General features: G+C 45.0%; 1 protein-coding gene across 1 annotated transcript; it reads left to right on the top strand.

Moving 5' to 3' along the window:
• Positions 1-3,363: 3,363 nt before the first annotated feature.
• FAM181B (family with sequence similarity 181 member B) lies at positions 3,364-4,641 on the top strand. Its single transcript, XM_040964056.1, has one exon. The coding sequence runs from the start codon at positions 3,364-3,366 to the stop codon at positions 4,639-4,641; it is 1,278 nt and encodes a 425-aa protein (XP_040819990.1).
• Positions 4,642-23,161: the final 18,520 nt, after the last annotated feature.

Raw genomic sequence — 23,161 nt, 5'->3', positions numbered from 1 at the left:
TTATCCCATCAGCTGTTGAACCTTCATTTTACTTCCACTGAGACAGTTATGTTACAATGGCTTGTTGCATGCCTGTCTTTACGGGCAGGGTAGGAATCATGACTTTTTATATCTCTATCTCAGCACAAGGCAGAGCACAATGAATGCAGACATCTTTTTTGTAGAATGAATGATGACTGCGTGGATATTTATGTGTAAATATCAATTTTGTGAATCAAGCTATAGTTTTAAGCTGGGAATATTTTTCACGTACATATAAAGTTTTATGATTGATAAAGAACTTTCATTTGCCTTCAGAGAAATTTTCTCTTAAACAGTCTCAATTATTGTTCCCATTTGAGAATATTTCAGTCTGGAACATTAAGTCACTTTCTTATTGTTATTCTGGTAATTAAAGGCAGATTTCCTAGTGTCAATTATTCATTCGATTTCCTATTGTCATTCAGATGATAATTAGACTCCAGTCTTAGTCTTTGGCTCCAGTTTCAGCATTTTCTCTACTTTGTTATCTTTAACTAAATTTCTGCAACTTGCAAGTAAGTTGCTCCCCTGCACTTGAAAAAAAGTAATTCTCTTCTTGGGTGAAAGGGCCAATGATGCTGATTTTATATGGTGTGTGTGTGTGTGTGTGTGTGTGTATGGTAAGAATTGGGTGGAGCCTAAGGAACCAAGAACACAGATACCCACTGAACCACTGTTTTGTGCCAGATATTTTTCACATCCACCATCTCACAACAACCCTGAGTAGTTGAGATGATCTCCATTGTACCAATGAGAAAAGTAAGACTTAGAGGTATTATTTGCCTATTGTGTCATTCTCCTTATGAGAACAATCAGGAATACTTCCATCTTTCTGATGTGGAATCGTAGCCTTAAAAGATACTTGCTCGAGGACACTCACCGAACAAAAAGCAGGGTCAGAATTTGAAACTGACCTCATCTAACTTCTAATGAACGGTGCTTAGAACTCCAATCATCTGGAAAAGAGGAAGAAAGCCTTTTATACATAAATCTTGTCATATTCCATTTATTTTGAATCTGTTTGCATTAGAACTTAAGTAATTCTTGGGAGTAATAGTTTTCGGATTAAAGATGTCCACAAATGTAGAATTCTCTGCAGTTTGTGAACATGTAAGAACTGTTCAGGAAAAAGAAGGTAAAAAGGGAGGCAGTGATCTTGGCTTACAGATGTGAAGGCTGATGGAATGGCTCCTTCTGAAAAAGGGGAAGACAATGCTGCTAGACATAATTTGGGGGTGAGAAACACCAGTTACTGACAGGGTTACACAATTTCCTGAATGGAATGTTACCCAGAATGAAATAGTCCAGTTACAGAGGACAAAATCCCGTGTCCTGTGACATATTTCTGATTGAACTCTGGACATATCTGACCAAATGGTGGGTCTCTCTAAATATCTCTGGTCTCAGTTTAAAGGGATGTGATCCCTGAGTAAACCTAAGCACATAAAAAGTTTGAGTCTTCTATGTGGGCCTGGGGTGTGGCAATTTTGACCCTCTTCAGTAAGGTGATGCTCTCAAGATGTCGCCTACAGAAAAGAGGCTTTTTAAAAAAATTATTTTGTTTTTTATTGGAGAGACAGATATACAGAGAGAATGAGATACAGAGAGTAAGATCTTCCGTCTGCTGGTTCACTCCCCAAATGGCTGCAATGGCCAAAGCTGAGTTGATCCAAAGCCTGGAGCCAGGAACAACTTCTGGGTCTCCCATACAGGTAGAGGTGCTAACGTCCTTGGGCCATCCTGGACTGCTTCCCCAGGCCACAAGAAGGGAGCTGAATGGGAAGAGGAGCAGCAGGGATATGAACTGGCATCCATTTGGAATTCAGGCAGATCCAAGATGAGGATTTAGCAACTAGGCAATCGGACTGGGTCCAGAAAAGAGGCGATGTGTGTCTCTCCTAGGTAGGTTCTGTAGGTAAGTTGTAATACCTTGGAGAAGGCCTGAATATGCACACAATATCGTCATATATCAGATCTTATCTTAATTCTAATGAAAACCCTATGCCAGAGCAGGCATGCAAGGGAGCAGGGTTGGCATTCTGTGTTTTTTTTGGCAGCAGAAACAAACACGCATCCTGCTGTGGAACAGCCAAAAGATAGGGCTTTTCACAGGCACTTTCCCTGGAATATCACAGATGCGCTGTGAGGTGAGCAGCCTCACTTGGATTTAACATGAATAAACTAGAGTGCCCAAAGGTAAGTACTCAATAGAACAAGGATTTCTGCCCAGGTTACAGGTCTCTTGAGTGGTGAGGCCAGCACTAAAACTCAAGTCCTTTCTGAATTGCCTTTGGTGTTTGATCATGGTCTTCATTTTATTCCAAGAGGGCTGTGCAGGTGAAGTTGGATCTGAGCAAAGTTCCATGTGTCTTGATATGTAACCCAGAGTCCGGACGGGCAGGATACATAGCATATCCTAATGCAATGCAAGTTTTATACACAGAGAAGGCACTCTCTCATACAAGAACTAGTTCAGCTCAAATCACTACTTTCTCCCTAACCTCCCTCTAAGTCTTACTAACAAAAGAGAAGCCAGCACTGGTTTCAATGTACTGTATTACAATCAAAGGTTGGAAGAAAGCATGGGACTGGATTCTTGGGAAACTCTCTGAATCTTAGGACCCAAGGCTAGAGCTTGAAGAAGTATTAGCTTCCTTTCCTGACTCAAAAATGAGGGGGGGGGGGGGGAAAGAGCCCAAGAAAGAGCCCAAGATTTGTCAAGAGCTTGGAAATGGCTTCCAAGTCACACTGGACAGAATTTGGCCTTGGTCAACTCACTGAACCTGTAGGGGAGCAGTTTCCAAGTGGGCTGAATGGTGATAACCATAAATAATGCAGGAGACTATTGTTCACGGTGTAAACGAGACAAAGTATGGACAATTGGCAATAACAGGTGTCTCGCGGCTCGCTGGTCTTTATTGCTCCCGGAGCTGGGGCAGAAACCCACTCCTGCTTTTCCTGTCCTGGGCGTCGACTCCCTACACCAAGGTGTCCCTGCTCAAGAGCCGGAGTTTGGGGAAGCGGCGTCTTCTAGCCTCGGGCGGCTGTAGTTAGCAAGCCGAGAGGGAAACGAAGGGGTTAAGGCGATGAGTTTGAGAAAGTCTGGAAAAAGCAGAAAATCGACCCTGCGGAACCAAACCAGGCTAAGGAAGCCCCTCCCCTCCGCCACCGGGGCGGTCGCCCCACGCTCCCTCCCTCCGCCCCGCGCTTACAAGACCTAATGAGCTCCCCCGGGAGGCCGCGCAGCGAGCCGGGGCCGGAGCAAGGAGGCTGCGCCGCGCCGGGGCTGGAGCCGGCCGGGGGCGCACGGGCAGCGCGGCAGAGCGCCCGGGAGCCACGGCGATGGCGGTGCAGGCGGCGCTCCTCAGCTCGCACCCCTTCGTGCCCTTCGGCTTCGGGGGCTCCCCGGACGGGCTGGGGGGCACCTTCGGAGTTCTGGACAAGGGCTGCTGTTACGAGGACGATGAGACTGGGACGCCGGCGGGCGCGCTGCTGTCTGGAGCCGAGGGTGGGGACGTACGAGAAGCCACCCGCGACCTGCTCAGTTTCATCGACTCGGCGTCCAGCAACATCAAGCTTGCGCTAGACAAGCCCGGCAAGTCCAAGCGCAAGGTGAACCATCGCAAGTACCTGCAGAAGCAGATCAAGCGCTGCAGCGGCCTCATGGGCACCGCGCCCCCCGGCCCACCCTCCCCGAGCGCCGCAGACACACCCGCCAAGCGGCCTCCGGGAGCCCCGACCGTCGCGGCCCCGGCCCACGGCAAGGCCGCCCCACGGCGGGAGGCGTCTCAGGCCGCGGCAGCCGCCAGCCTGCAGAGCCGGAGTCTGGCCGCGCTCTTCGACTCTCTGCGCCACGTCCCGGGAGCCGCCGAGCCGGCCGGAGGCGCGGTGGCTTCGCCGGCGGCAGCTGGGCTCAGCGGAGCGGGCGCTGCGGGCACCGGAGAGGACGCGGCCGGCCCCGTCGGGGGCACAGTGGTCCCGGGCTCCAGGAAGGTCCCCTTGCGAGCCCGCAACCTGCCCCCTTCTTTCTTCACCGAGCCGTCGCGGGCAGGTGGCGGCAGCGGCGGGTGCGGCCCGTCGACTCCCGGTGTGAGCTTGGGCGACCTGGAGAAAGGGGCTGAAGCCGCCGAGTTCTTCGAGCTGCTGGGGCCTGACTACGGCGCCGCTGGCACCGAGGCGGGCGTGCTGCTGGCCGCCGAGCCGCTCGACGTGTTCCCCAGTGCAGGAGCAGTGTTGCGGGCCACCCCGGAGCTGGAGCCTGGCCTCTTCGAGCCTCCCCCGGCGATGGTGGGGAGCCTACTCTACCCCGAGACCTGGAGCACCCCGGGCTGCTCCCAGACCAAGAAGCCGACCCTGGCTGCCCCGCGCGGAGGCTTGACCTTGAACGAGCCCTTGCGCCCCCTGTACGCGGCCTCCACGGACTCTCCGGGCGGGGAGGACGGGTCTGGCCACTTGGCCTCTTTCGCCCCCTTCTTCCCGGACTGCGCCCTGCCTCCGCCGGCTCACCCGGTTTCCTACGATTACAGCTCGGGCTACAGCCGCTCGACCTACTCCAGCCTGTGGAGACCCGACGGCGGGTGGGAAGGGGCGCCCGGGGAGGAGGGGGCGCGCCGGGACTGACTGCGCCGCTCCCTTCCCTCCAGTTAGCGCGGTGGTGTGCGGGGCCGCCTCTGGGTCTCCCGCTGCCTGCCGATCTATCGGCAAGTGCACGTGGCAAGGAAACGGGCTTTTCAGAAATAGTTAATAAAAGAAATTTCTGTAAAGAGATGCAGAGGAGTTGTCAGTTGTTTTCATCACAGTCTCAAATTGTTTTGTTTTTCTTTTGAAGTCGTTGCCGAGAGATTCTTAATGGACCAAATAAGATTTAAAAAGCCCACAAAACGTGGTTTGGTGAATTTTGGGGGTGAGAATGGCAGGAGGGGCAAGAAGTGGCTTTGCAGCCTCCTGTGGCTTCTCCGAGTTGTCAGCAAAGGCAGGTGCATTGGGCGTACACACCTCTTCTAACTGGCGCCCTGGTGGCTCCTTGTGCTGTTCTTGGCTTGAGCGTGGTTCTTGAATCTGTCACTCCTACTGAGCCCCGGCCCCACCTTTTTCTTGCCTTCCTTTCTGCTGTTAGCAGAGCTGTTATTTACTCTCCTTTTCTGGACTTCACTCTCCTCTCAGATACTTTGTGTTTCTTACAAGTCTCTGATGAGGGAGGCTTACATGTTGGGTAACCTTGGGTTTTGTTACCTACTTTTGGTTTCCAGCTGTCTTGGGAGGGGAGATGCTGAGAGCTGTCACTTCTTTGCCACCTAGTGTCCTCACTTGAGAGTGGGGATGACACTCTCTCCACTTCTCCGCTGATTGTTGGATGGTTCTCAAGGAAAGTGCAGAAACTGCCTGGAGAAGCTGGTAGTGCTGGTTGGTTCTGTAGTAAATGCATGTCATTAGATGCCACAGTGGTAGGTTTTTCAGAGTAAAACAATTAGTGCTAATCCTGTTGCTCTTTTTGGACTATGTGTTTGCCTCGTGATTGCTTTTCTCCCTTACAAGCTGTCCGCTTCTTTTCCTTCTTTTTCTGTTCCACCTCCCACCCACTTGCATCCGTCTCTGGAGCTTCCTTCCAGTCTCCCTGCTATGGGAATGCTGAAGGGTGTGGCATTGTCAAAGGAGTCTTCTGCAGAGCAGGTGTGAGGTGTGCAAGGAGGGAAGAGACCCCTCTGTTATCTGAGGGAGTCTTGGGGGGAGAAAAATCCAGACTTTTTTTTTTTGCCAGCCATGAATGTGGCAGGGAGGACACAGGGCACCGTTAGGATGACTGAGAGATGGGGAGGAATGATTGGATGGGAAATGGACTGCTGCAGCAAAGCAAAGCTCTTTAGCCTGTCTGGAAAGTGCATAGATCAACCTCCAGAAACTGTAAGGGAGCTGTAATTCATTGACCATGAGGCAGAGGAGGGGCTGTCTGTTTAAGCAGCTGAGACAGATTGTAAATGTCTAGATGGGAGGAAATCCAAAACCCGGTTGACATCTATGCAAATAAAAAGTAATGTGATCTTTTCAGAAAGGAATCCGTGAAAAAGCAAATGGGTATCAAGCAATGGTAGATGCCATTTTAAATGCTATCACTAAATCACTTTCTTCTGAATAAAACTTCTTCAGAAAGCACCACAGGAAACAGAGCCATTGATCTTATTAATGATGAAAACAACTCTAGTCACTCCGGAAACTTGGTGTCTCTTGAATTTCTTTCAACATGGTGAGAAATGATGAATTGCATTGTGTTAAGAGAATATTACTGAATAATCATCTAATTTAGCTAAACTGGTTTATGATGAGTACAATCCAAGAAAGAAATTCATAGTAGGAAAACATTGATAACCCTGTGACTATTATTAAGGCATTATTATCATTGTAATATTTATTAGTTTTCCTCTTCCTTCTTATCTCCTTCAGTAAAACAAGCGGTTTCCTTCCCAGTATCTTGTTTGCCATGACTTTCATTAGTAATAACACCAACTCTGCTGCTTGTGCGTGCCAGACTTGGAGCTGAGCACCAGCTCGTGGAGCCTCCTACCAAGCCCGTGGAGTCAATGTTCTTATTCTCCACAATTTGAAACTCAGGCTCAGTCAAGGTAAATGACTTGTTGAAAACAGGTACTGCTTGTTGTGTGTGGGGGTGGGTATGCGCTGTGGTGTAACCGGTTAAGCGGCCATCTGTGCTACTAGCTTCCGACACAGGTGCTGGTTTGAGTCCAATCCAGCTTCCTGTCTAATATCCTTGGGACAGCAGCAGAAGATGACCGAGGTCCCAGGCTTGTGTACCCACACGGGAGACCTGGATGTTCCTCTGCCTCTGTTATCTTTAGTTTCCTACGTGGTCAGTATCTTTTACATCTTCTTATATCTCATCCATTCTCCTCACTTTTCCCTCTCCTGCTAGGGATAAACCTCTAGTCTGATTTAAACAATTAAGAATGAGGCAGGGGCTGGGATGTGGTAATAAAGATATGAAGAACTCTCAGAACTCTACCTTCTCTTGACAGTCAAATTTCATTAAAAATTCATATATTCCCCTCATCTCACCTGCCATTTAACCCTGAAATATTTTGAATCCTAGATTAATGAATAACTTCAGTTTTAGTACTGAACATTTCACATGCCAACAAGTCCTAAAGTCCCTGTGAAGGAAGTAATTCGAAAATTCTGAAGAAAAATATAAGTGAAGGTTTGTTTTGGTACAAAAACTATAAAATTCATGCCTATGAGGGAGATCTTTAAAATATACAAATATGTATTATAAAAAATTACATGACATGATTTGTTTATACCAAAATAATTTTTTCTTTTAAATTTTCCCACAAACTTTTTGAGATGCCCTTGTACTAATCAGCTTTGCATCACTATAATGAAATTCCTGAGGCAAAATGCTTCATAAGTTAAAGAGGTTTGCCTTAGCTCATGGTTCTGGAGTTTTATAGTCCAAGATTGCATGGTCCCCAGTGGCTCAGTCCTGAGTGATGTTCTAGCAAGCGGAATTCCAAGGTAATAACATCTCATAGAGAGAGAAAAGGAGAACATGTCTGTCTCTAAGTGACATTTCTCCATTTCTTTCTGAAGTCACTGAGATTAAATCACTGGGTTCTACCCTAAATGCTTATTCCAGTGTGATCACACAAAGCCTCCACTCCCAAATACAATAGATGAATTAAACTTCTATCATTAATATAACACTTCGCGAATCAAACTCCTGAGTTCAGAGGGATAGACATGCAAACCATGGCACCTGATAATTCTGGAACATTTGGGCCCTCTACTTCTGCACCACAATTTCATAAATTGTTCTCATTTAGTCCCCAATTAACAAATGAGGAATCTCCAGGGTACAATTTTCTTGACCTTTGTGCTACATCTGAACAGTTCAGTTCATTTCCTGAAATTACATTTGGATTTTCGAGACCTCCTTTTCTTTGGCTTTCCTCCTAACTTTCTGGTTATGCCTTCTTCCTCTCCTTGTTGGAACCCTCATGAGTTGGTGGACTCAGGATACCCCATAAATTTACTCTTCACTTTTCATACCCCAGATATTCTTTCTGGGTGACAACAGCTGTTTTGCGCACTTTTGTTTTTATTTACTTATGTACTGGTGACCCTGGCTCTCACTTCACACCTTGGCTTCTTCCCGCAGTGCTGGGCCCAGGACTTACCTATTTCTCAGCATGACTAAGGATGGGGGTGGTTAAGGAAGGGTTTAAAAACTCTTAAAGCTCTTTGTCCGAAACTGAATGCACACACACACACACACACACACCTACCCATGTTTTATCTTGTAGCCTTTCCATTCCTATTCCAGTGATTACCAAGCCCTAAGTCAGTACTTTAAATATTTTTAATCATGACCTTCAGAAAAACTTTTATGTGGCATGTTCCAATATGTCCATGCTTCTATTATATAATTCTATATTCATACAAAGACCCCCTATTTGATAGCATAAGTATTACTAATTTATCATTTGTATTAATACTTTGTCAGATAATTGAATGTTTTCAAGATATTTATTCATATCTATTTGAAAGTTAAGAAAGCAGAAAAAGAGAGAGAGTTCTATCATATATTGGCTCACTCCCTAGGTGGCTGAAATGGCTAAGCCAAAGCCATTGTCTCTTGCATGGGTAGCGGGTCCCCAAATACTTGGGGCATCTTCCACTTCTTTTCTCGGGTCATTAGCAGGGAGTTGTGTTGAAAGTGGAGTAGCCAGGACTTGAATATGCTGAGCTACAGTCCTGGCCTGATCTTGAACAATTTTTTTTTTTTAAACAAAACCCAGATTCTTCCTAAGAGGCTATGTGATATACTAATATTTTCATTTCCCTTTACTAATACAATATAGATACTATCTATAGCTTATTTCATAACTCTGAATGGGTTGGTTGGGTTGGGATTTGAAAGATACTTCTACAGGAGTCTGTGTGCCTCTTCAACTCCTTTGCCAGTGCCACTTCCTCACTCATGATCCTCTTAACAACCACAGTAATGATCAGTTTATCACCTCCTTGTTTCTGAATTCAGAATTCTTCAATCTGTTTTTCCCCATGCTTGCTGAGGTGGCATTTTTCAAAAGCAGCTTGGTGTAGTCATTGCCTTGAGTAAGATCTTTCAATGGCTTCCTGCCACCTTCAGGGTGGAGTTCAAAGTTTTTCCTCAACGATGTAGCTCTTGCCAGGTTCTGTCATCTCAACCAGTCCTCCCCTAACAGTACTTCCATTCAAGAAATTTGGTGCCATTTACAGGTGCTTGAATGTTCTATATCCATAATGCTGCCGAATTTACTTACATTGTACCTATAGCTGAAATGACTTTCCCTTTTTCTCTGCTTGCTAATTTCTATAAGACTGTCATTTGGGGCCAAGTGCTACCTTCTTGTTCAAAGTCCTATGTCAATTAAGTGTCTCTACTCTGTAATCTATGAAACTTTAAGACTTCAGGCTCACTGTCTTGTAACTGTTAATTACACTGTCATAACAGCTGTGATTCCCTTGCTTTCCTCATTGGGGGCAGGTGCTTTCCTCTGCATTCCAACCACTTCCTCAGATACAATACATAATAAATTACTTCTGCATAATAAATTACTTCTTATGAGTTAGGTGATGTTTTGTAGTTGAAAAAGGAACTTCCCACTCACCCTCTCATTTGAGCTTTATCTCAGTGTTGTCAAATGACCCTGCAAATATCTGCCAGCATTTGTCAGGGAGCTACCTGTGGTATTAAAAAGTACTCCAGCAAGTTTATGGAGCCAGATAGCAGAGATGCATTCTTTCAGAGCAGCTTGGTTGAACACAGGCACAGAAAATATCACTGATAAGGTTTAAACATTTGCTCTGCCCATATAGTGCAACCAGACTATTCCTCTGTGAGATCAACAATATCTGGGGGCCCTTCCCATCATGCATCTACAACTGAGTTTGGCAGTTGAGACACAGATATATGTGCATGTTTTGTTCATTTATTTGATATGACAGTGAAGAAATAACAATAAAACAAAAGAAGCCACAATGCACTGGAGAGTGTAATTACTAAAAGAGTGGAATGGACAGTTTAGTTTGTTTTTCATGGATAATAGTCAAAAAAATTGCAAGGTGAAAAAAAAATCATAGCTATTTCCGTTTAGAATATGATGGCAGGGAGGGAGAGTAAAGCAAGAAGGTGGGAAGGTGGATAAGGAGAGAGAAAGAGAGAGAGAGATACAGAGAGAGAGAGAGAGAGAGACAGAGAGAGCTTTCTGATGCCTTGATTTGGCCCTGTGGTCTCCAGAACTGTGAGACAATACATTTCTGCTGTGTGAAGTCACCTTTTTCTGGTATTATGTCCCTACAGCCCTAGAACGTTAAGCACACAGGAAATAAAGACTATGACAACTCAAAATCCTATTGGCTGTGTCACACAAAGTTCCCTATTTTACAAAAAAGCAATGTGATCATACCATATTTATGTGTGTATTCCAGACAATACCAGGAAATAAACTCTATAGACATAACAAAATCTCTATAAACTATCTGCAATTTAGGTACAAGCTCTTGGAAGAAAACAACGATAGAGATCCAACTGAGCCTCTCAGTTCCTGCCTAAACTTGGGTCCTATTGATGCAGAGCTGGAAGCTTGCTAAGTATACCGAGCCCATTGTTGAGCTACAACACATCGAACCACACTCAACTGCAAATGCTGTGCCTGGATCAGTCCAAATCCATCCTGTTAGGGTCTGGGGAGACTGTTCCTCATCAAGAGGTGGGCTTAAGGGTCACCATGGTTTCCCGTGGGAGTAACGGAGGTGCCAGCAAGCACCTGATGCAGCCATCCCTGTACCTTTGAGGTGTGATATCTATGGTGAGGCTTCTGCCCTGGTTCCCTCTCACATTTGGCTCTGTATGGGGCTGGTGGGGATGCCTGGTTGACTCAGATAAAACTGGTCTCTTTCCAGGATTGCTAGATCTCAAGCTTATGAGGTCAGGCTCTGTGTGTGCATCCTAGTCATTGTTGTACTCTTTGGATGACTTGGTCTAATAAACCAGGCCTCTGATGTTTATCGTGTGAATGAATGGATTGCCTTCTTTGTTCTTGGTCAGACTGTCCTTTCTTACTACCCAACTTTTGAGAGTCTTGACTTCTGCTTTAAGGGAATCAAAGATTCCTTGGAACTAGGATGCTGCCTCACATGAAAGCCTCCAAATGTCTTCACATACTCCACATGGCTATGTATTCCTCTTACTCTTCTGCAAAGACACATTCCAGTCCAGCCTTAACCAAGCTGATGTCTGATTTTCCTTCAGGAGCTTGTGACCAATTTGCTTTTCTAGCCCCCAGCCCTATATCCCCAGCTTTCTTTCTAATATCCTCCCTACAAAAGTCTCCATATTTCTTTCCCAGAAACAAAAGCTTTGTTAGTTAGAAATTGATTGAACTATCAGAACCACACAATATTAGCAATGTAAGTCATGGCTGTATTTGTTTGACAACAGGTGTAAATTTTTTTCTCAAGGTAGGAAATTGTATTAAAGGAACAGCAGGCTACCTTAAGGAAAGATGTCTCAACCAAAGCAACTGATTCACACAGCCACACATGGTTTTCTTTTTTATTATTATTCTTTATTTTATGACACAGTTTAATAGACATTGGGGTTTCTTCTTTCAATAGGTGTGCTCTGAGGACCCTCAGAAGTCCATCATACTGCCATTGATGTGTCTCCCAACAATGTAGGGGCTTATCTGTCGTTTCACTGTGAGCCCATCCTTGTATTGCAAGAACAGGTATTGCTATACTTCTCTCTGTTTCTGCCTATGGACATATTTATTTCCCTTGCACTTCCTTTATACCTCCCCCTAGGTACAGACCACCACGGCCACCCATGATTTTCATTCTGCCAGTGTGGGCAAGGATACTGGTTTAGGACTTGTGAAATCTGAATGTACTTTGTGATGAAACAATAACTTGAAAGATGTGTAGGAGGTGAAGAAAGACTTGAGAGAGAGAGAGAGAATAATTTTGGTGAGGAGAGATTTAATCAACCAATATTAATTGGTACTATAGGAACAAAGAGAAGTTCACAACTCCTCTGAGATGTGTCACAGAAGGTTCTTCGGAGCTGTATCAACTTTGGTTTCACACATTTTAATTAAATAATTTGTTGAGGGAAGGTGCTGGGGATGAGCACGAATGCACATGGTGGGTGATCAGAGTGCGGGAGAGTGGACAGCTGTGCTGTGGAAGAGAGAAACAAGGGCTTAACAGGCATTTAGAGAAACTGGATGTGAAGCTGGCTTGGCAAATGTGTGGCAGGAGTTACTTCTTAATCCAGTGATAATGCAAATTCAACAGGAACCTGCCTTCTGAGAATGAATTTAGATCTATTTATTACTATCTGCCCAGACTGAAATCAGTTTCCCATCTGGCATTTACCCAGTGTCCCCAAACTTGCTTCAAAGTCAGAGGACCGCGCCATGTTATCCAAATGTACAAGTGCTTTCAGTTTGTAAATTCTTAAGTCTTTTTCCTACCAAACACTAAGAAAGGTAAGCATAGATCAGGAAAATCCCTAGGATCTGCCTCCACAGAAGCCTGCTAACCAGAACAGCAATGAGCAAGATTTGACAAAAAAAAAAAAAATATTATGACATGTGTGAACAGTTCCATAAGTTGGGGGGCAGTATTGATTAATTTCTCATAAGTTCAACTAATTGCTCATATATGTAAAGCCTGAGCGTCTTACCCATATAGTCTTCCATTCCTGGAGTGTTCAGAACCGCGGGGTCCTATATTATTTGGATCCACATACAGTCCGTGTAAGGGGACTTGGGCAGGTTTTGTCACTCAAGGGGACCCGGAACTGGAGTCTGATAAATAGGTTGCAGTCACTGTGTATTGTGCAGTAGAGGAGCGAACGAAGCAGTGACTGCGCGTGCGCACTGTCCAGGGGCAGAGTGGGAACCAAATTCCAGCCCAGGCTCAGTTCAGTTATTACCAGCTCTATCTGCAAGGAAGGAGATACTCTTTCCTTTTTCAAAATCTTACTTCGATAAAGCTGCTACAGGTAGTGGTGATCTTGAGGGTCACATTGAAACAGGATCCTACCTAGAAGAACGAAGCTGCTGATGTCAGCTGCCCCCATGCGTCTCAGGGGCCCGGGTGCTCCGTGCCCTGGAGGAGAATGACGTCCTTTCCCGGGGCCAGGCCCCCCGAGCGCCAGGTCAGCACTGGTTCTGGTACCTGTCGCCTTTGGACCCAGTGTCACTAGCACTCCTTTCTCTTTTGGGGATGTACTTAGGTCATCAGATAGCCTTATAAACCTGTCTCCTTGTTCCTGAGGGAAACCTCTTCAATGTTACCTCTTTTATTTCCTTTTTCTGCCCGGCTCAGTTTCAGTGAGAGATTTTTCTTACTCAATAAGAGCTCTTTACTTACCTGGTAGTGACCAGCAGCGGTGGGTTCTGGATACATTAGCGAGGAAGTCTGAATGTTGAGGAGAGTGCTAGATCTTGATTTCCCCTCTCCCGCTCACCTGTATGTCAGTGGGCAGGTTCGTGCCCCAGAGTTTCAATTTCCTATCTGCCAAATGGCAAAAATGCCACCACATAGGACTGCAGCTGCTTTAGATGACAAAAAGCCCCAGCTTTACATAACAGTCCTCTTTAAAGGATAACTGTTATTATTACTGTACATTTCCAAAGAGGCCTGTGCAGAGAGCTGAACAATAGCCTTGAACTTCCCGGTCCTTCCTCGGCCCCCCTGCATCCAGTGAGGAAGAGCTCTGGATGGCCCGGGATCTTCATCCGAGGATTTAACAGGTTGCTGGAAGCTCTGGCACTGAAAACATGCTATCCCTGGACAATGACTCAGAATCCGTGACTAACCGGCCTCTTCAGTCGAGCCCGTTTGTAAAAGAGAAAGAGCAGAGGGAGCCTTTGGCCCAGAAGACAAAACAAAACCCTGTACAAAGGGCTGGCCACAGCCAGGCGAGCATGGTGCATCTTCCCAGAGTGCTTGGGGTGTCTGGTCGTTCTGGAGGGGACCAGGCCTCCCTCTGAGGCCCTGATGGTGGGTGGTCAGCTTTGTGCTCACTGAGTCCCAGGACCCCTGAGTACTGGGTGCTGAGTGCTGCTCAGAATCCGATCTCTTAATCAGTTCTCTCCATAACAAGAGGATTTCAATGCAGGGCATGAGGATAAAGTGAGCCACAGAAACTTTCAACACATTTGAATGGTCGCCTAGGACTCAGACAGAATCTGAATCACACTGGCACAGGCCCGGGTCAGGAGTTGCTGCCAGAACATTGTAAGAAAAGCCATTCTCGTCCACACAATGGCATGGGGGAACAGGAAGCACGCTGCATGACTTTAATTATTATTCTCTGTGAGCAGGGCCACAATTCAGACTTGCTCCAGTGGGCTATCGCGTACCAAGTGCTGAAAGCAAGTTGGATAACAGTCAGAACAACAGCTACTTACTGTTGCAGCAGTGAGCAGCTACAGTGGCCCCAGCCCTGGCATTGCCACACTGCAGAGGGCATGGACCCAAGACCACCTGGTTTGAATTCTGCTCCCGTCTTTTCCTGTTGACATCTGATAGAGCAACTGAACATTTTCAAGCATCTGCCAAATGAGAATAATAATGTTCCCTGTTTTCCAGGGTGGCTGTGAAGATTGGGAATGGTGTATGTGGCTCCTGGCAAGGGCTAAGTACACAGCAGATTCCCCAAAGTGTCAACATTTCATTATTTCCAAAACCTGCATGGAACTGATGCTGCGACACCCTAGTGCTCAGTGGGCCAGTCACTTGACTATTTCTGATACTGGCGTTGTCATCTCTAGCACGGAGTTGCAGAATGAACCTCAGCATAGTATTTCCCACACGTAAGACTTGGGTAAGTATCAGCAGACACTGAACATCAGCCACACGGAGAGTCACGGCTCTGTTAGCTGTGAACTGATGTCCATTCCATCTGGAGTCTGTGGCAGAGTCAAGCACTGCTCTTGGTTTACTTTAGCATATTTAACTCTGTGATCATACGCACAGCTGACTTTTAAATCACGTTGGTGTTTCTTCTAAGTGAGATCTTCATTTTCTTTTGGCTAAGATAGCATTTCTTTTTTTTTTTTTTTAAATTTAGTTTATTTGAAAGGCAGATTTATAGTAAAAGGGGAAACAGAGAGAAAGAGCTTCCATCTGCTGGTTCACTCACCACAAGACTACAGTGCCTGGGGCTAAGCCAATCTGGAGCCAGGAGCCAGGAGCTTGTTCTGGGTTTCCCACATGGGGGTGCAGGGTCCCAAGGAGTTGAGTCATCCTCCATTGTTTTCCCAGGTCATAGGCAGGGAGCTGGATTGGCAAGGGGTTAGAGGGACATGAACTGGTACCCATATAGGACGCTGGCGCTTGCAAGTAAAAGATTAACCTACTGAGCCAGCCCCAAAGGGAAATAGTTCAAACACAAGTCAATCACAGACTTGCAAAGCTAGGTCTTACAGTGGAGAGCCAAATGGTCTTTAATCCTGGCTATGTGTCTGTGTTTGGTGATGAGAGGTGTGGCAGGTGCACCCAGGCTGCTAGGGAGCACAGTTGGAAAGCCTCAGCTCTGTCCCCATTGGATTTTAGAGATACTGGAGGATGGGCCACCCATTCTCTTACCTGCTGGCTCCTCAACCCTGTTAATGGCTTCTGGTGTCTCCATTTTCTATATTCATTTGGCTGACTGGATATAGAGAGAGTAGGTGTAAGATACAACAGGTCCCAAAATTCATCAAGATTACATCAAGCTTAAGGTAATTTCAAAACATCTGTAAGGAATTTAAGTATTTATATTCCATATGATAGCATGTGGAGATTATCTTCTTTTGCTAATGAAAGTGATTGGTGTTAAGATTAAAAAGGATTTTTAAAAGGAGATCTAGAAATGAGTTTATTTCTTAACGCTACCCCAAATGGCAGTTTGCCTAAACCTTACAGAATCTTTAGTTTCTCCTTCTGTAACGTGAATATGGTAATGACGGTACTTGCCTTGGTTATATATGCTCTCATGACAGATAAGGAGGTCTAAGCATTGGCACTGCTTTCTAGAATGTCAATCACTGAGCATAAAGGACTACCAGCCTTGTGAACTTGGACAAGTGCCCTAGTGTTCCTATGTGCAAAGTGGGACTCACTGGGATGTTATGAAGCCAAAATTGGAGTGTGATGTGAAAGTGCTAGGGAAGGCCAGAAAGCTGTGTGAGTTACTCGAGTGCCTTAGTCTCCATTTCACAGATGATAAAACTGTAAGCATGAGGGGAGAGCCCAGGGAGCGTTCCCAGCAGAGCACAGGCTCTGGTCAAGCGTCTGTGCCGTGTCTCTGCTTCCAATGGACTTCTTCATGCCCTGCTTAACAGCATTGACTTCTTTCTCCTCGAGATTGCCAATCCTCCAGACACATTCTCGGGGCGAGGCCAGCAAGAATACGGCCATTCATATCTCTGCTCAGATGACTGGAAAATCCTTTTATCGTGCTTCACTGAAAAAGCATCTTCAGGAAAACTTGGGGAAATCCAAAGCCCCGAAGAGCCATCTAGTGGTCATCTGTGAAAATGACCGAGTCAAGGCGTAGGGGAAAGCGAAAGGATTTGTTTTCTTCTGATAGTGTGTTTTCTTTGATCTCCACCGAACAGGTTGATGTAACTATTCACTTTCTCTGCTTGTCGGCTGGATTGCAGAGGGATGTTGAAGGAAAACTTAGACGCTCTACAGACCTGAGCTGCCATAGGGCTGTGTTCTCTACTCTCAGCTCCTGGCTTCCAGTTAGATCTCAGTAGAAGTTTCAGCTATGGAAAATGAGTCTTCTTTTATAGCGATGGTCCTGAAGCATTCCACATGGAACCGTCCAAATTCTTTCTCCTCTTGTGGTTCTCTGAAGACAGGCATGGCAATATTGGAATTTGTGTGTTGAAGATGGGGTTACGAGATGCAAATGTGGATCTCAGTCAGTGATAGACGCTTTTCCTGGATTTTATGCAGCAAGAGACCAACGCATATCGTCTTTGACATTGTGTGTTTGTTACAATGATTAGGGAGCAGGTCCGGCACGATAGCCTAGTGGTTAAAGTCCGCCACCTTGCACATGCCGGGATCCCTGATTGTGGCCTGAGGAAGCAGTAGAGTATGGCCCAAAGCCTTGAGACCCTGCACCTGTGTGGGAGACCTGGAAGAAGCTTCTGGCTCTTGGCTTTGGATTGGCTCAGCTTTGGGCATTGTGGCCACTTAACGAGTAAACCAGTGGTTGGGAGATCTTTCTTTCTGTCACTAGCTTTGTCTATAGATCTGACTTTCTAGTAAAAATAAATATGAAGCAAGAATCTCTGGACCCACATTCCAAACCCCGAGGGATATGAGTGTGTGTGTGTGAGTGTGTGTGTGTGAGTGTGTGGTGTTTCCCTACTCAGGCTCTCATATGGATGTTTTGTGAAATATGTGAAAGCAAGGTATTTTTCACTGCTTGCAACTGCTTAATTCCTGTTTCTTCAGCTCTCCACAGCACTTTACTCCGTACCGCATGCTATCAGAGAGGCCACAGGAATTTTGGGGATCCATCTAGTCGGAAGGTCAACAGGGGATACATTTAGTATGATCTTTGTTACATTTATGGGATTTCCTATCCCTTCTATGGGAGTGAAATTATTGTGGCTATTCTGATGCAGGAATGGCGGTCAGGAGCACTTCTGTAGCCCATTGTGCGAGGTCGGAGGCTGGACTGAAGTTCTTAGTTCACAGTTGGACAGAAGTACAGTGGAGTTAACTGAATTCTCTGCTCAGGGTCTCAAAAGTTAAGGTGCTGGCAGGACCTAGCTCATTCAGGCTAGAAGCATGTGGTTCTAGGGCTGAGACCTGTCACCTGGAGTGGCTCACTGCTTCTGGCAGCTGTCTACATTCCTTGTCAAGCGTGTTCCTCTGTCATCACTGGATTGGCAATGCCCTTGAAGTCTGTCTCCTTAGTTGGATGTTTCTGGCTTCTCCTCCCTCCTGACTCATCTGTTACCAGCTGGAAAAAATCGTGTACTTGCAAATTCATGTGTGATTAGAATATTCCCCACTCAGTCTTCATTGAGGTTGTTGGTGTATTGAACCTAACACAATCAAAAGTGACATTCGTCACATTCCAAGGTTCTGTGGATTAGGGCATGGGGTCCTGAGGCCAGTCCTAGGAATTCTGTCTCCTACAGGCTGCATCTGCTGCTTGGAGGGCCTCCTGTGTGGCTCCACCTCTCTTTAGGCTCTGCTCCCTCTGCTTCTCTCCTGCCTCCTCAATCTTTGAGGCAGAAAAGGCTTCCTCCTTCGGCCAGTACCTGGATCTTCAGCAGCCCTTTGCTTTCTTAACCCATACATCTCTAACTAGTACTCTCTTCAGTGTCTCTCTTTGAATATATCGTCTATTTTCTGTGGAGATTCTGATAAAATGTAGGAAAAGCTTTTGGGGAAAAACTCCTATTCTTGTGCTGTCTTTAGACTGAGACGATCTGAGCTCTTAAATGTGAGGCTCCTACCAGAGAAAGGAGGATTTTGCAGCGGTTGTTTGAGAAGGTGACAATGTCTTTTTTTTTTTGGCCACAAATGTCAAGGTAAATCTTGTGATTCAGGCAGAGCTTTAAGGTGGCCCAGATTTTAAAACTTCATATCTATGTATTTGAAAAATAGAGGGAGAGCAAAGAGATTGAGATAGAAGATAGTGGATAATAGATGGTAGAAATCTTTCATTTCCTGCTTCACTCCACAAATGCATGCAACAGCTGGAGCTGTGCCAGGAAAGCCAAGAGCCAGGAGCTCCATCCAGATTTCCCATGTGAGTGACAGCCATCATGTGCAGGACCAGGGGCAGAGGTGGAGGTGGGATTTGACCCCAGGCTTGCCACTGTGGGACGGGGCTGACCCAAGTGGCAGCTTTACCTGATGCGCTGCAGTGTCTGCCTCTCTGACCGATCTAAACCTCACTCCTTCATTGACTACTTGTGTGAATCTGGGCAAACTGCTTAATATCTTTCAGCTTTCATTTTCCTGAAAGAGGAATAACAACAGTATTTCCCTTTGGGAAGAGAGCATGGGTTATCCATGCAATGTGCTTCGCAGTGCCTGCCTCAGGAAGCGCTTGCCGGGGCTGTTGATGTTTCCTTGCCTGATGCAGAAGTTCTGTCTCACTGATCTTTCTCACACAGTGCCAGGCTTCAGGATGAAATCCTGCTTGCTCCCATCTGTTCCATCTGCTCTCCCCAGTGCTTGCTCTTTGTACAGTTTTGTCACGATAAGCATTCTGAAATGCTAGAAGGTAATCCCACCTTAGAAAAGGGTTATTTTATATTTATCTCAGTCTTCCATTACTTACTTTTGGGGATATAGGAGCACAATCCTACTTCAGTCCAATGCAGCAAACTCCTGTTGAAAGAGATTACAGTAGAAAGAGGAAAAAAGATTAGTACTTCCCTTAGTTTTTCTAATCATAGTTCAGATAAAACTGCCCTTTTAGGAAGACACCCTAGGACTCACATAAATCCGTTAGTATCAAAGCTTTCAAAATTTGGTTCCTGACCATTTGGATCAGCATCAGGGATTCTGTGAGTGAGTCCAGGAGTCCATGTCTTAACAAGTCCTTTTGGTGATCCCCATGCACTTGGGAAGTAATTTTTTTTTTAAATTTACTTCTTTTTAATATTATGACTTTATGATACAGTTCCATCGATCATGGGATTTCCCTTATTTCCTCCACAACTCCCTGATCCTCACCGAGTTTCCCTATATCATTACTGAAGTATAGTTTTTCATATACAATCGTATGGCCATCATTGCAGGCATGGACAATGGCAGAGAATCTAGCATCCTATTGTAAAGATATAGTAAACAGTTTCATTGCAAGTCCATCTTTGTCTGAAAGTAGAGATGCATACTACATTGTATCCTCACATCTGGATATGTTAGTCTCCATTTCACAGTTACTGTATATCCCCTCATTGAAAAGTCATGATACAAAATCAACAATAGGAAGAAAAATAGAAATTTACAATGCCATGAAGTTAAATAACATGCTGCTAGATATGATAGTCTCAATTACAGTTGCTATACATCCCCTTAAATGAAAAGCCACAAAACAAAATCAACAACAGTAAGAAACAAAATTAACAACACCGTGAAGTTAAATAACATGCTACTAAATAACTAATGTATCGCTGAGAAATGAAAAAGAAAATCAAGTACCTTCTTGAAGGAAATAATGCTACTGTATGACCTATGAGTCATTGAGGAATTTAATCAGAAGAAAGTGTTTTGAAGAGATCAAACTAACAGAAAAAATCAAAATTGATGAGCTATAGTTTCCGCTGATCTTTGTTGGTGACATATGTCTCATGTAGGCAACAAATAGATGGGTTTTGTTTTTTTAATCCAGTCTACTCATCTATGATATTTGATTGATGAGCTTAAGCCGTTTACATTCAGGGTTAAAAATTATGGGTGGTAATTTGGTTCTGTTCTTTTAGCAATGGGTTGTTCATTGGTTTAGTCTTCTGTTGATACTTTCCTGGGATGTTCTTTCCATTTGCCTTTGTTTTGGTGAGTGCTATTCCTCTTCTCTGTCAAGAGAACATCTTTATCATTTGTAGGGTAAGTTTGGAAGAGGCATCTTTTTTCAACTTTCCTTTACTGTGGAAGAATTTTATTTCATTTTCAAAGACAAAGGAAAGTTTTGCTGGGTACATTATCCTGGGCTGACAATTTTTTTTTGCTTTTAGAATCTGGAATATGTCACTCCATTCTCTTCTGGCCTGTAGAGTTTCCTGTGGGAGGTCTCCTGGGAGTTTAATTGGCTTTCCTTTATATGTCAGTTGATTTTTTTCACGTGCACATTTAAGAATTTTTTTCCTTATGTTCAATTGAAGAGAGCTTGATCATCATGAGTCTTGGTGAAGACAGCTTTTGATCAAGCCCGTTGGGAGTTCTGTGCCCCTCCTGGATCTTGTTTCCTAATTCTCTATCTAGATTAGGGAAAATTTCCCTTATTATTTCATTAAATACATTTTTAAACCCAGTTTCTCTTTCAACACTTTCTGGGACTCTCGTAACTCTTATATTTGGCCTTTTACTAGTGTCTTTCAATTCTTGAATACTTTTTTTGGCCTGATCCAGATCTGCTTCCAGCTTTTTGTTTGTTTCCCCCTGGTGACAGGAAATATCTTCCAATTCTGAGATTCTTTCTTCTGCTGGCTTCATTCTATTTTGGAGACTCTCCACTGTACTTTTAATTTGCTCTACTGTATTCTTCATTTCTGATATATCATCTTTCATTTGATTCATTTCCAGTGTGACATATTCCTTGAATTCCTTGAATGCCTGCTTTATGTGCTACTTGTTGATCAGAAGTTTTATAACAAGTGTTTTGAATTCTGTGTCCCCCCATTTTCTCGATGTGTTCCTCAGTTAACTATGAGGCTGGAATAGGGTTTTGCTCCTTTCAGGGGAATCTTCAGTAATATTCATTGTGCCTTTGTCTCTTCTTTTGCTCTTGGTCATTGTACCTCTGGTTAGTAGACTCTTCTCGTTGGGGCAGGTTTCTAAGTTGTGCCACCCACAGGTCTACAGTTCGAGTTTACTTATTGCAGGTGGCACACGGCTTGTTGTTTGCAGTCACTTGTGCTACTCCCTCCAGTGAGTTCCAAGTCTGGGTTCTTATGTTAGATTTCCACCATGGTCTCCATAGCCCCAGCTTCCTGTTCACAACTCTCCACCTCCTGTGATACCATGCTGAGGCTGCACCATTGTCTCTAAAACCTTTCTCCCACTTTGTTGGAGCAGGTTCCAAGATTAGTTAGACACAAGGTGTCTTATATAGCTAGATTGTTGGTGGTGCTGATCTTTTCGGTAACCTGTTGGCCATTAGTATGAGGGCCATGTGTATCTATTTTGACCCATAGGAAGCAATAGTAGGTATCATTTTCCTGTGGGAGCAGTGCAATGCACTGAGCTCAGTGAGTTCTCACCAAGCTCAGCACATGTGCAGTTCATTGTTGTCCCCGCAGTCCTAAATATTTTGCCACACTATATGAAATGGCACCTGATGTGCCACTGCTAGAGTTCTTGATCTGCTGGCCATGAGGTCTGAGGGCTACCAGGACCTGTCTTTGCTGGAACCTGTAGAATGCCACATTGTTGTAGTTCACTGAGTCAGAAATGAGTTCACTCCCAGCTTAGTGCACGCGCAGTTCTGTCCCATAGACCTTGCTTTCTTAAACAAAATGGTGCCTGATATGGCTCTAGGAGGTGGACTGGGCTGTGAAATCCACCCTGTTCCTGCACCACCTGTCTATAACTTGCCACTCTGTTTCTACTTCTGGTCAAACCAAACTGACCAGCAGGACAAGCAGTTCTTTGCCTGGGTTCATCTCCAGAGCTCCCAGTAAACATCTCTTCCCACCTGGTTGCTGGTGGATTTCTGGCTGCCAGTGGAGTTCAGCTCACTGTTCACTGAATTCTGCTGGGGTATCTGTCGCTGCAACACCACACCATTGTGTCCACTGCTTTCCTATGTCGGTTCATCTCCAGGTGTCCCTCTGCTGTTGTTCTGCCCTTTTCCATTTCCTGGAATGTGTCCTCTCTGCTTCACACTGGCTAATATTTCTCTCTCTGTTTAGACGTGTCCTTACCCTATTCTGCCATCTTGATTTTTCTGCATTTGGGAAGTATTAAAAGGTATAACCTGTCTACTTCACCCCTTGAGCCAATCTTCATTCACCATCTAATACTACATCTTTAGGACATGGTGGGTAAGACATTGCGTGGGATGCGTGTTCCATATGGGAATGCATGCCATCAATGACAACTTCCTGCTGACGTATGCTTTGGGAGAGAACAGGTGATGGTTCAGTTTTTTGGGTCCTGCCACCAATGTGGAAGACCCAGATTTAACTCTGGGCTTCTGCTAGGTGCTGGGATAAGGGTGCTGGAAATCCTTTGCAGTTTCTACCCTACCTTTATGAAGCTTACAGATTATGGTGAGCAAATATATTATCTCAATGGTTACAGTAATATTTAATTTAAATCTCAGTAGATATTTTGAGTATGACAAAGCTGATGAAAGATGAATGATTTTTAGGTAACTATG

This window comes from Ochotona curzoniae, unplaced genomic scaffold (assembly GCF_017591425.1).
Source record: "Ochotona curzoniae isolate NIBS_2020 unplaced genomic scaffold, NIBS_Ocur_1.0 scaffold_3223, whole genome shotgun sequence".
NCBI lineage: Eukaryota > Metazoa > Chordata > Mammalia > Lagomorpha > Ochotonidae > Ochotona > Ochotona curzoniae.
The sequence above is the reverse complement of the archived record's forward strand: the minus strand, read 5'-3'. Positions and strand labels throughout refer to the sequence as shown.

What these genes read in the sequence shown, in the direction of transcription:
- FAM181B (XM_040964056.1), top strand. Translation starts at nt 3,364, where the DNA reads ATGGCGGTGCAGGCGGCGCTCCTCAGCTCGCACCCCTTCGTGCCCTTC.